The sequence below is a fragment of the Odontomachus brunneus genome, unplaced genomic scaffold, assembly GCF_010583005.1.
Source record: "Odontomachus brunneus isolate Ranch 3 - 2012 unplaced genomic scaffold, Obru_v1 Obru_scaffold_145, whole genome shotgun sequence".
NCBI classification, from domain to species: Eukaryota; Metazoa; Arthropoda; class Insecta; order Hymenoptera; family Formicidae; genus Odontomachus; species Odontomachus brunneus.
In genome coordinates this window covers 273,127-286,688 of record NW_022639595.1, presented here as the reverse complement: position 1 = coordinate 286,688, position 13,562 = coordinate 273,127, and the positions used below count along the sequence as shown (strand labels likewise).

The following is a 13,562-nucleotide window of genomic DNA, read 5'->3' as shown; positions in this document are numbered from 1 at the left end:
AATAAAAAATGGGGGTATCCATTTAAAAACATCATTGTGACCTTGACCTGATCTTTATGACGCAACTCAAGGTCAAACTGCTAATATCATAAAATAGATCTTTTTAAACCCTACAACTTTTGTATTTAACATTTTTTTATACAACGCTTTGTTTTCGAGATATTCAGGTGTTCCGGTATATAATATTCACCCTGTATATATATATATATATATATATATATATATATTTTTTTTTTATTTATTCATATACTTATTGTAGTTTTTATTTCACTATTGTGTATTAAGTTTATATATACATTTATTCATATTGCATATAAGTTTATATATACATTTTATTCATATTGCAAGTGGTTCTGCACTTTATCAAACGTGATAAAACAGCACGGCGTATGTCATATTCCATCTCTCTCTTCCTTCCTGTTTTACCATCGAAATCTGACTTCTTGTTTCGATTTTTTGACATTTATCCCTCGAAGGCATGCATGATGTTGATTACATAGGGTGCTTTCCAGTTGCGTACACTGGGTGCGTTCGTTTTGGACACTCACATACTTAAAGCGCTCACTCTTATAAGCGCTATTTTTGCCCGGTTACTTTGATTTCTAAGCGCACTCATCGAAAAGATCATAACCGTTTCCTTTGGCTGTTGTAAGCAATTGTGAGCGTAAAAATGGAGGATAAAGATAAGGAAATTGTTTGTGTATTTGCTCAAATATTAGTTTCATTAGATGTTTTTGATGATAACGAAACAAATAACTTATATAAAGAAGAATTAGAAAAGTATTTATCCGTAATGATTGGATTAATAAAAAAAACAATACCTCGGTTAAAAAACTATGTGGAAGTGGTTGTACCATTATACAATGATGAAGTATTTAAGTCACATTTTAATAACTTTTCACTTTATAACTTTTGTTTTATTTAAGATCAACGATTTTAACTTTCATATTTATGTTTTATACAACAAAATATGAAGATTTAGGTAAAATAAATTTGTGAGAAAGTCCGTTTCCTTCATCAAATGTATTACTAGTGTTGCTGAAATATTATTTATTTTTTTTTAATTATTGTTGGACAGTGCTTTATTACTCAAAATAAATATGATTTAATAACAAAAATAATAAATTTTTATGAGAGGTATCCTAAACTTACCTGTTTCTACACGTTTTGCCTCATCTGATGTAACAACAAGTATATACATTTTATTATTTGTAACATCTTGCAGAGTTACTCTGGTTTTGTTACTCTCGTTGGAAGTCATTTTGAAACATTATTTCACTTTAAGATTTATATTGGAGGTTAGATTGCGTCGATGAAATCGACGCAATCTAACTTATCGTTCTCTTTGGAAAATAAGCGTTTATAAGTGCTCACGCTTTTACTGCCCTACCTCGATAGAAGAAGCGAATGTAAGCGCGAGTTATGACGTCACGCATGACGTCAATATGCAGTTTCTAAGCGCTTATAATGCCAAAGTGAACGACGTGAGCGATATTTATAAGCACTTAAAGCGCGTAAGCGTTCAAAGCAAACGCACCCACTGTGTCACACAAAACCAGTTTATTGGTTGTATATTATCTTACAAGATATTTTAGATAATATGTGACCAATAAACTGGTTTTGTATACGTGTGTGTCAAGATGTGTTAAGCAATTGGAAAGCATATATAGCGAAGCATTGGGTGCGTTTAAGCAGAGAGAAACCTGAGAGCGACCACGCCATACGTTTTGCCGATACCGATACCGATTTTCACGCTGTTCGATGCGCCATCTGCACCCATTTTTGAGGTGAAACTACGTTCCCTACGCCCATTTTCAGACGCTGCCGGTAAAGTATCAATTTGTTGCGTGTCCATTCGATGCCCATTTTCTGGCGATTTGTGTCCGTGTTAAGCGCATAATTGCATGGTTAAGAACATGGACAGTCCATGTTTTCATCACGCAATTATGCGTTTAACATGGACACGAATCGCCAGAAAATGGGCATAGAATTGACACGCAACAAATCGACACTTTATCGACAGCGTTTGAAAATGGGCGTAGGGAACGTAGTTCCACCTAAAAAATGGATGCAGATGGCGCATCGAACAGCGCGAAAATCGGTGTTGGCCAAATCGTATGACGTGGCCGTTCTCAGGTTTCTCTCTGGACACTTCAAGAGACACAATGGGGGTGGGACCCGATTGACCACGATACGATTGGACACAGATTGTAATGATTGGTTGGACCTAGTAATTCACTAGATAATTATTTTCATCGGTTGGTTGTGTCCAATCGTACCGTGATCAATCGGGACGCTCCCACACAACGGTTACACAACGGTTGAGTAATTAGTTAATGTAATTGGTCTAAAGTTAGGGATCTAACAGTAAGGACCAATAATCATTGATCGCTCACTGATCAGTGAGCGGTCAGTGATTATTGGTCCTTACTGTTAGATCTCTAACTTTAGACCAATTATATTGACGAATTGCTCAACTATTGAGTTTGCTGAACGCACCCATTGTAAGAATAGGAAAAGTGGGGGTAACTGGCAGTCCATACTTATGGCTTTTGCACACAGGACGCGGTAATGCTTGTCGCGCGACGGAAGTCCGCTCCCACTGGGTGCTTTCCAGTTGCGTATACTCCGTTACACAAAACCAGTTTATTGGTTGCATATTATCTTACAAGATATTTTAGATAACATGTAACCAATAAACTGGTTTTGTGTATGAGTGTGCCAAGATGTGTTAAGTAATTGGAAAGCACCCACTGTTGACAGACTCTGCGCAAAATCTACTCGCGCAGGTTTGGCTATCTGGGGCTGCGTTCAGATTCCTTACCCGGGTGCACTCTAATACAAGAAGTGCTATAGTATATGTGACATATGTGACATATACTATAGTGTTTCTAGTAACAGAGTGCATCCGGGTAGGTAACCTGAACGCACCCTGGAATATGATTAGTGCGGGGTCCTTTCAAAAAAACTTTATTACTTAAATTTAATAAGTATCTGTAAATAAAATATGTTTCCAAATAAGATGTATATTTATTTTTTCCGTTATTTGTAAAACTGAAACCCTGTTTGAAGTCATGAAATGAAACAAATTTAACTTTTAACTCTTTAATTATTTTTTTTTATTAACTTAACTCAATACTTTTAATTCAATTAATTTCATTATGGGTTAACTTTATTTTAACTAAGTTAAATTTTTAAAACCATTAACTTTAACTTAGTTAAAAAAAAGTTACCTTACCTAACCCTGGTTATAGTTCAATGGGCTGAGTACATGTGCGCGTAAATGATGCGGAGCGTGCGCGCGATCTTGTAAGATGGCGGTAGTCATATTCCGGTGCCCGTGTCCTTACATGTCATTGACAGGCAAAGTTCAGGTCGCCGGCAACAGTTATCGGGTGACTGTTGCGAGAGCATTATCTCATCTTAGCCTATTTGTCCGCTGGTCGTGATTATTACTTAGATATATTGCTAGTTATATATCTTTTTTATCGCAGGATTTCTTTCGATTGCAGAGCGTATTTGTAGAAGCATGTCTATTACGGTGACGAGCTTCACGGTGAATACTCGAGTATATGAGGATCAAAAACCAGGTACTTCGGGCTTGCGGAAAGCCGTAAAAGTCTTTCAACAGGAACAGTACACGGAGAACTTCATCCAAGCGATACTACACGCTCTAGGCGACCAACTACCCGGATGTACTCTCGTTGTCGGTGGCGACGGGCGGTTTTACGGGAAGAAAGTGGTGGCGAAAATCATCAAGATCGCCGCAGCGAATAGAGTAAGTCGATCGTCCAACAACGTACATCAAATTATTTTCAGGATTATCACATAGTCTATAAAATAATTGTCGCAATCATGGGTCGAATTTCAATTTTGGATCAAACTTAGTTTATTAATTATTAAAAAAGTACACATAATGAAAACATTTTTGTTTTTTAATTCTTTAATTTATTTTTTATATAATTTTATTCTCTAAGATTATACATTTATAAACATTGTTAATATTTGAGAAAAAATCTAAAGAATATAATTTGTTTTACCAATTTCTTTAGATTTATAAGACTATTAGTAGGTTATGTTACATATATCATTATTCTATATAAGCTAAAACAATATGAATATGGATATTATTAACACAAAATTGTGTATTGTATAATCGTTTATATAGACGCGAAATAATTTGCTGACCTCTAATTGGGACTTAAATACATAAATATTCTTAATCTTTTTTTAATTTAGAATTTAAAGTTTGGTAATTTTGCTTTAAAACTATGATGTTTGTTGCTTATGGTATTAGTAGTGCTTTTTAATCTGCAAATTGATATAAATAAGTGAAATTGATTCTAAGCTTTAATGATTTATAATTATAACCATTACTTTTTTGTCCGAATAATCTATGAGCTACATAAAGATACTGATAATTTTACATCAGGATCATAAAATTAAGATACATAAGAACATCAAAAAAGACAAATATCAAATGATTTTAACAAACTTGTAATTTGATATCCTGAAGCATACTTGTCTATATATAGCGTGTAACGTATCTAAATTCTGCTAGTGTTATATATCACATATAGAGAGTATAATTTTCAAGACTAGAATTATATTAAATGATTTATTCAATGGTACTAATTTTAATAGTACTAATAAAATTAATTTCATTGAGTTAATTATAATTCTCCTATAATTATATTATCATAAAACTTTTTAGGTAAGGAAATTAATAGTGGGTCAGCATGGTATTCTCTCAACACCAGCTGTATCAACTATAATTCGAAAGTATAAAGCACAAGGTGGTATCGTCTTGACGGCGTCGCATAATCCTGGTGGTCCTAATGCTGACTTTGGTATCAAATTCAATTGCGACAACGGTGGTCCTGCACCAGACAATGTAACAAACAAAATCTATGAAATTACTAAAATGCTCCAATGTTATAGAACCATTTCTGATGTTAGTGTAGATATTGATAAAATACAAACTGTATCAATCGAGGTAGATGATAAACCATTTACCATCGATATAATCGATTCTGTGAACGATTATGTGGAGCTTATGAAGGAGATCTTTGATTTTGCAAGTATTAAAAAATTATTGCAAGGCGATAAGCCGGCATTTAAAATACTCATCAATTCTATGAATGGAGGTTAGATATTACACAACTTATATATATATATTTTTTTTTCTTCTGCTTCTACAGATAAGTTTTACAGATACAGTGTATTATGAGTAGAAATTAGAGAGAGGGAGAGAGAATAAACTAATTTAAAATTAAATTTAAAACTTATTAATTCAATAAATATAGATTAGATATTACATAATTTACATTTCATTTCTGCTTTTATAGATAAGTTTTACAAATAAAGTATTATAAGTAAAAATAAATTGTTCAATAACTTTCAGTTACAGGGCCGTATGTAAAACGAATATTTAGCGATGAATTAGGTGTTGACCATACAAGCTTAGTAAATATAAAGCCTTTAGAAGACTTTGGTGGTTTACATCCTGATCCAAATTTAACTTATGCCAAAGATTTAGTAAATGCTATAAAGAAAGGGCCATTTGAATTTGGCGCAGCATTCGATGGAGACGGAGATAGAAATATGGTAAATAATATTGGTTGCAAAATATTACAAGAAATTTAGTAGCCAAGTCTGGTATAATTTCGCTAAATTTTTATTGTGATAGTTGGCATTTCTTGCGCCACAACTATGCTAATTGTCAAAATGAAAATTTTGCGCAACATCTCAGAATATCAAGGAGTTATTTTGAACAAGAATTGCATCGAATTTGATAACTCTAGAAATTAGTTTATATAAAATATTATTTTGATATTTTTTAATATAGTTCTTATACTTTTACAGATCTTGGGCAAAAAGTCCTTCTTCGTTACTCCCTCTGATTCTTTAGCAGTGTTAGCGGCTAATTTGAATTTAATCCCATATTTCCGAAAGACTGGTATTAAAGGATTCGCTAGGTCTATGCCAACGGCTGCGGCTGTCGATCGAGTCGCTGCTAAGAATAACGTTAAGTTCTTTGAAGTTCCTACCGGATGGAAGTACTTCGGTACGTAAGAATCTTATCTGATTGCTATAAGTTTATTAAAGATTTCTAGCTTATTTTCTTGATATGAATTTTAGGGAACTTAATGGATGCTGGAAATTTGTCGCTATGTGGAGAAGAAAGTTTTGGTACTGGTTCTGATCACATTCGCGAGAAGGATGGTATATGGGCGTGTTTAGCATGGCTTAATGTGATTGCAGGACTTGGAAAGTCTGTGGAAACTATTTTATTGGACCATTGGAAACTTTATGGAAGAAACTTCTTTACTAGGTATATATCTTGACAATTCCGCACAATTATATAATTATATAATATTAACTTCGCTTTGAGCTAAAAAAATTTGAGAAATAACGTACTAATTCTTTTTACTTATCTGAATATCTAAAGAGATTTTATGTATGGTTTTAGGTATGATTATGAAAATTGCGACTCTGTGAGCGCGGATAAAATGATGCAGAGCATCGAAGCTCTCATTCAAAAACCAGAATTTATCGGTAGAAAGCTACAGTACGAAAATAAAGAATACATTGTTAAGCAAGCGGACAATTATTTCTACGCGGATCCTGTTGATGGTAGCAAAGCTACGAAACAGGTATATTTTGTCATTTTATGTTTTTAGTTTAATCATATATGTTCCAACTATATTATTTTGTATGGTAGGGTTTACGGATATTGTTTGAGGATGGTTCTCGTATAATATTCCGTCTATCCGGAACGGGAAGTTCTGGTGCTACTATACGTATGTATATTGATAGTTACGAGGATGATCCATCTACTTTCGAGAGAGACGCACAACTGGTCTTAAAACCTCTTATTAATATTGCCTTAGAATTAAGTGAACTTCGTCAGCACACTGGTCGTGATTCACCGACTGTGATTACGTAAAATCTTATCTTTTTGCTTTATTGTTGAGGAATTATTTTAATTTTATTCTATTCGAAAGTTATTTATTCAGAGAAATTTGTAAAACTAGAATCTTGTCAATACAAATTTATTTGGATTTTAGAGATTCTTTCTAGTTTCATTATCGTCGAATTCGCAAAGCAATAGCATAGTAATCGTTATTGACGTCAATGAACGAATTTTCCATTTTTATAAAATGTTACCAGTTTACGATTCCATCCATATAATATACATACATACATATATATGCACAACATTATGCATATTGAACAAAAACTATTCGAGACGCATATGAAAAGTAACTGAAAAAGAAGCATTTTAAGATTTGTATACTAGATATTTGCTAAATGTTATTGCTGTAATCGTTATCTTTCGATTCGTATTGACCATAAGGAAGTGTAACTTAAACTTATTTCAATCCTACTTTTACTTTAAGTTCCGAAAGAACATTGGTGGTGTTCTTGAATCACTAAGAGCTGACTTTATCTTATGGTCTCTCTAATTAGAGACAATAATTTGCGTAGAAATATATATTAATAAGTTATACATATATAGCTCATATATTTACATAAGTTAATGAGCAGCTTAAATTATCTTTATTGTGCATTATAATATGGATATGTCTGATATACATGTAGGTATTCTACATGTACTGTAAAATCTCTTTTGGGATACTTTGATGTTTTACAACCTTTCCATATTAAGTTGCAAGAAGACATCATAAATATGCAATAATTCATCTACTTGTTGCCACAACATAAAAAATGTAGACTATGATTTGATTTACAGAGAATACGTTTTCTTCAAAAAATGTTTAGTATGAAATATACTTATTCATCACATTGTGGATAATATATATAATTTATTTTTTATCGAAAGCTGACGCTAAAGATGATAAAAATCTTTTAACATTTACATATATTTATATTATATAATTTATAATATCTTTAATATTTCTCTCTCTCTCTCTCTCTCTTTTTTCTACATTTTATATATATCACGAATAATCACGTGCATTCTGCGGTATGTAAAAATATAATTTGTAAAAGTGACGATATTGAATGGACAGGGTTTGTACATTGTCAATCTTCCAAAGCATTATGTCTATCCATGATTCATCTAATATTCGTTCTATAGTTACCATTTAATTTCATCCATAATTTCATAGTGAAAACATTATTTCATATTTTAATTTGGATGCTTTTTAAGAAAAAACGTTAATCTAGTATTAAGTTCGAAATATGATTGGCTTAATAATGCAGAATTATTTTACTACCAATTATATGACTATATCAACCGAAGTATGCAAAAGAAGGTTTAGAGACTGGATTTCTATTCTTGATAGCATAATATTGGAGGATTAACAAAAATGTAAATTCAATACTGTCTTTAAGGGTCTGTCTTTCCAACATTGCTTAATTGTTTTTATCACTCTATTGATATTGTAGCAATTGTGTTATATGATTTAAACAGATATAAGAGATATAAGATATCTCTTAAGTAGATTACTACTTTATGCGAAGATGGAATGATTGGCCCTATGAGTATATTGAATATAGTATAATGAGTAATAATAAGGGGCTTTCATATATTATGCTTTACGTGCGAGCGTGCGTAAGGTAAATAATTATTTTATTAATAAATTTAGTCATCTCAATTTTAAAAGTCTGCAATTCCATAAATGTATATGTGGTAATACTATTTCGAACTTATACAATATGATGCAGAGTTTTTCCGAATATTTGTCGAATATTTTGTAAAAGTTATATTTGAATTTAAGGCTTTACTATCTTCGCGTAGAAAGTCAGAGTTGACGGTGGCGTTTAGCAGTGTCGAGAATACGAAATAACCGTGTCAGCGTAGCTGATTGGCTGACACTCGGCCAGGCTCACGGTTAGGCCTTGCTTGATACCTCGGAAAATTACTTGCATTTTATCGCATTATTTTTCAGTTTCTCCGTGAAGTGTGTATATTATCGTGATCCTCACAGCCGTAAAATGTACAGCAAACTCAGTGATACTGGTGATATATTATGAAAATCGAGAAATTAAATGTGTTCATACAGGCTGGTATCTCAGCTGTCAAACCACCGTGACAGCCGAAAAATATAGCATTATTTCAGGAATTATTTTACGATACTACGTGATATATCAGCCAGATATCTAAGTTTGCTGTACTTTTTACAGGTTTCAGGACTAGGAAAATATTTGGTTCTTTAGGGAAAAGTAAAAATTAAAGCAATAAAATGCAAGGGAATTTCGGTATGTCATTTCTCATTTTTTATGTCATCAAACTAATATGGCCGCCCCAGAGATAGCAGAGCCTTAATGTTATATAGATTTCTTTATATTGATAAATTAATATTCAATGAAATTGGAATGGGGAAGATGTAAAATCTTTTTTACACTCGATATTGTACAGTAGCATATATAAAATCATCTATATAAAAAATTATATCAACTATTGCGACACAAGTGTAATACGGAGAGTATGTTAAAATTAAAAGATTGAAATTTTCGTAGATAGTAGCGTATACTGTAGGAAGTTTTATTTTTTATCAAAGCAATTTTTCGTATCTTTCTGGAACATTGTAATAATTTATATTAATATTCTTCTCGTGCGTATCGATCAGTTTCATAATATTTCACAATTTTTCTTTTTGCTGTACACTATCGCATTTAAGTGTCTATAGTTTTCTGAAATTCTTCTAGCTACATCTGTGGTACCACATTAATGATTATAGCTTAGTTCTACTCAGATATTGAAAGAAATATGGATGCTTAATTTGGTGAATTCTCCAAAAACTGAGGGATAGTCAAGAGAATCTGTATTTGTCTCAATTTCTTCGAATTTGGGCAACTCCAAATATAGCGATGTAGGTTGCAAATTCATATTTAGCGCGATACTCAACGTTTTGTATAATTCATAATAGTAATTTTGTGAAATTATACAACCGTAACGGAAATCTATATTTGTATCTTATTAAATGATACGTTTGTTTTAGAATCGTACAAATGGTATAATTTACTGAGTATTTCGCTAAGATTAATCGCGATAGAGTAGAATATGTTAATGAGATTTGTATAAAAAAGCAGTGGGGAGATCAGAGATGTATGAATTTCTTCCGAGGAGATCGCGAGTAACTCCAAAGAGTTGACGTAAAATTCTATATATTACAATATATCCACGTAAGAAGAAATGAACAATAAATAGTAATACGAAACGTTCGATAGATATGAGGAGCACGTTATTATACTGCAAAATTATTAGATGTCTTGGCTATAATTAATAACGACGACGCAGATGTATTATGTAACTTATTTCCTTCATTATTTTCATTTCGTCTTTGCTTTTTTCTTTTCCTTTTGTACAATATTTCCCTACCGAGGTTTGTATATCTGAAGTGTCACACAAACGTGTTTATTACAGATTACCTGTACAAAAAACGCGTGATCACATTCATATTTCATTTAAAGAAATCGGTGAAAGATTGCGATATGGCGATACGCTGCGACAGAAGATCCGGTTGGAGTAACAAAATTCTTTTTTTATCTCTTTTTTTCTTGAATAAAATAAACGCAGCGTGTTACGAAGATTCCGCAAGGCAATTATGTAAATAGTTGATGGTGGAGGAGGAGAAGGAGAAGGAGAAGAAGGAGATACTTAGGGACCTGAGCCGACATACGCTCCCGTTCGATCTGTCGATTATGCCCTAGAGAAATATAGAAAGAAACGAGAATATTTTTTCTCTTTCTCTTTCAGAATATACTCTTTAGGACATAACGAAGATTATTCAACGTGGCAGCGATGTTACAGAGACCAGCATTGACTGCCGACTTACTATAAAGATATTAACCATGTAACATTTGTATCATAATCATAATAAATACTAATTGTATCATTATAAGTATGCGAATGGGTGGCTGATCAGAATGCACGTGGCCTAAGAAATCTATTTTACACTGCGTCTGCGTAATTTCTAAATCGAAATCAATTTCTTAATTTTGGTCTAAGTTACCCTTGTCCACAACCTTGCTTTAATTCTTAAGCCGTAAGAAATTGACCAATCACAGTTGATTATTTTTAAAATAATATACTGTGGTTGGTCAATTTATTACGGCTTAAAAATTAAAGCAAAGTTGTAAACAAGGGATTATATGTACCGTTTGGCAGCGTTCTATGACAAATTTACTTCAAGTGCTTTGATTTCGTAGATTTTTGTTGAGATGCCTTTAGTGTCAGCAAGTCGTAAAGAAATATATTACAGTGTTATGTGTATTCATTTGCTACAGCCAGACGATTAAAAATTGCAACTCGATAAGTTTTCTATTAATAATATTAATATAATTTCTATTAATATTATTAATAATATTAATGGAAAACTTATTTATAATATTCTCTTAGTAATTTTTCTCAAATTAAAATTTTCCAACTCATTTTGCATCCAATAGGAAATTCTGAGAATTGTAAGAAACAAATTCTTTTATTGAGTACAGGATACGCACGTTGTAAAACTTAAAGAAACAGTATCGCAACTTTTAATCATCTGACTATATATACATCGAGCACTGTACAAATACTTCTCCATCTTCGTTTGATTCTTTATCTTCATGTTATGAGTTAAGTTTTCGGAGTCAAATGGCTGAATTTATACTAGACACAAAACGCGGACATGCGATTTTGTAAATTATACAATCATATGAATGCAGTCATCCAACTATGTTCAGAGCCTATGTTCAAGCGATTCGTACAATCTGAAAGTATGTGTGTGTGGCGACGACTAATTCAACTTCGAATAAACTTCAGTACACAAACAAGTCTGCGTTATGCTTCATTCTCCTTATCTGTACGCGTTCGTATTTCCTGTAAATATCGCCACAATGTTGCAAACTGGAAACAATCCATTAGAAAAAAGGTGGTCGAGTTTCTGCTCGTCTTGCAAATCCGATATGCAATCCTTTTTGAGTATCGGTATGCCATCGTACCTTGATAAATCTCTCTCCAGTATATCAAATGATTTACAAGACGCTTTGCAGAGTCATGTGCCAAGTCGAGTTACAAACAATGAAAACATAACGATACAATCGACATACGAATTGGAAATACACAATCGGGACGAGTCTTCGGCTTACTTATTAGAAGACTCGAAATGGGATAAGAACAAGGATAATGGAAACAATTTGTTAGAGGAAACCTGGCCAAGTTTCTGCTCGTCCTGCAAATCCGATATGCAATCCTTTTTGAGTATCGGCGTGCCATCGTACCTTGATAAATCTTTCTCCAGTACATCAAATGATCTACAAGACGCTTTGCAGAATCAAGTGCCAAGTCGAGTCGCAAATAATGAAAACAAAACGATGCAATTGTCATACAATCGGGATGAGTCTCTGGTTTACTTATTAGAAGATCCGAAGTGGAATAAGGATGCGTTACTCAATAATTTGCAGATGAAGTCTTCGCAATTCTCGTTGAAACATTCTAACGAGTCTTTTAACGATACAGAAGATCAGATAAAGGCTGACGAAGAAAATATGTTTACGAATGTAACATTTACAACATATAAGACGCAAAAATTAAATGATATTACACTCAAGCAACTGTATGGTTTTATAAATTTGAAAAATCATAGAGAAGTCGTCATTGATTTTCAAAACACATGCCGAAAGCTGTTTGAAAATTTAAAATTACTCAACTCCTTTAAATCTTGTGATTTTAACATGCAAGAAATAAGATCTTTTCAACAAGCCAAATCTGCAGTTAACATGCAGAGTTTGGACAGATGGAAAGAGATACGCAATATAATATTACGAAAAAGTAAAAGTCAGGTCGCGATTGCTTCCAAAACATTCGTTGATTCTGAAGTAATGGAAACTGATCTCAGAAATGGTCGAAGAAGTGTGTATAAATTGGCTATTCAAGTGGCGAAACTGAGGTCAGTAGATAAAATCAGTTTACCTATAGTAAAGTAGGAATTTATTAGTCTATAATTAGTAAAATCTTTAACAGAATTGCATTTTTTAGTACATACATCCGAAATATACATAAAAAATTTTTGTTAGAAAAGGAGAATATGGACATTGTAAGTACATATAAAGATAGTGCCAAAAAACAAGGGTTTTTTAAGAACAATGCAGTTAAATCTTGTGATCATAAAATTCCTCAAAATTTATCTATGTATAGTTATAACCCATTACGGATAAAGGAAGCAGTAAATAAGTAATAGATCGTATAATAATAGAAAAATTTTTCATTAGAAATTTTACTCTTAATATGTTACAAATTGTTTCTTTAATTATAATTTTTCTTAAATAGATAGTTCAAGATAAGTTCAGTATTTATATCACAGATTTATACCATATCAAAATCATCTCTCTGTAACAAAAAAATATATAAGATCAAAATGTAATTTAATTATAAGAAAAATCTAAGGATAATAAAAAGAATTCTTACTTCATTGTTATATTCCAGTACATGTTTTCTAATAGCAGATGTATCTACCCATGTCACAAAATCTTCTAAGTTTCTATAAAATATTAATATCATTTTATTCCACAATTTATATATATATATATATATATATATATATATATATATA

The 13,562-nt window shown here is 32.2% G+C and overlaps 3 protein-coding genes across 7 annotated transcripts in view; 2 read left to right on the top strand and 1 right to left on the bottom strand.

Annotated features, from left to right (window-relative positions):
• LOC116850432 (phosphoglucomutase) overlaps positions 1 to 11,784 on the top strand; it is a 138,228-nt gene extending 126,444 nt beyond the window's left edge. For 2 of the 4 annotated variants that reach the window (XM_032828718.1, XM_032828719.1), the window contains 7 exons: positions 3,513 to 3,778; positions 4,715 to 5,147; positions 5,405 to 5,607; positions 5,866 to 6,067; positions 6,142 to 6,334; positions 6,473 to 6,656; positions 6,725 to 11,784. In XM_032828718.1, coding sequence (XP_032684609.1) covers positions 3,530 to 3,778; positions 4,715 to 5,147; positions 5,405 to 5,607; positions 5,866 to 6,067; positions 6,142 to 6,334; positions 6,473 to 6,656; positions 6,725 to 6,949 — 1,689 coding nt within the window. In that variant the 5' untranslated portion in view covers positions 3,513 to 3,529 and the 3' untranslated portion in view covers positions 6,950 to 11,784. Of the gene's footprint in view, positions 1 to 3,300; positions 3,443 to 3,512; positions 3,779 to 4,714; positions 5,148 to 5,404; positions 5,608 to 5,865; positions 6,068 to 6,141; positions 6,335 to 6,472; positions 6,657 to 6,724 lie in introns of those variants that run through there. The other 2 variants (XM_032828717.1, XM_032828720.1) reach the window with 2 other exon arrangements.
• Positions 11,774 to 13,223, top strand: LOC116850433. 2 transcript variants are annotated; one of them, XM_032828723.1, is made up of 2 exons: positions 11,774 to 12,899; positions 12,989 to 13,223. In XM_032828723.1, the coding sequence occupies exons 1-2, from the start codon at positions 11,794 to 11,796 to the stop codon at positions 13,185 to 13,187; spliced, it is 1,305 nt and encodes a 434-aa protein (XP_032684614.1). In that variant the 5' UTR covers positions 11,774 to 11,793; the 3' UTR covers positions 13,188 to 13,223. The 2 variants fall into 2 exon arrangements, with proteins under 2 accessions (XP_032684614.1, XP_032684612.1); XM_032828721.1 differs by having other exon boundaries at positions 12,974 to 13,223.
• LOC116850436 (U3 small nucleolar ribonucleoprotein protein IMP3) overlaps positions 13,195 to 13,562 on the bottom strand; it is a 3,633-nt gene continuing 3,265 nt past the window's right edge. The window contains exons 3-4 of the mRNA XM_032828730.1: positions 13,418 to 13,490; positions 13,195 to 13,339 (exon numbers count right to left, since the gene is read on the bottom strand). Coding sequence (XP_032684621.1) covers positions 13,316 to 13,339; positions 13,418 to 13,490 — 97 coding nt within the window. The 3' untranslated portion in view covers positions 13,195 to 13,315. The remainder of the gene's footprint in view (positions 13,340 to 13,417; positions 13,491 to 13,562) is intronic.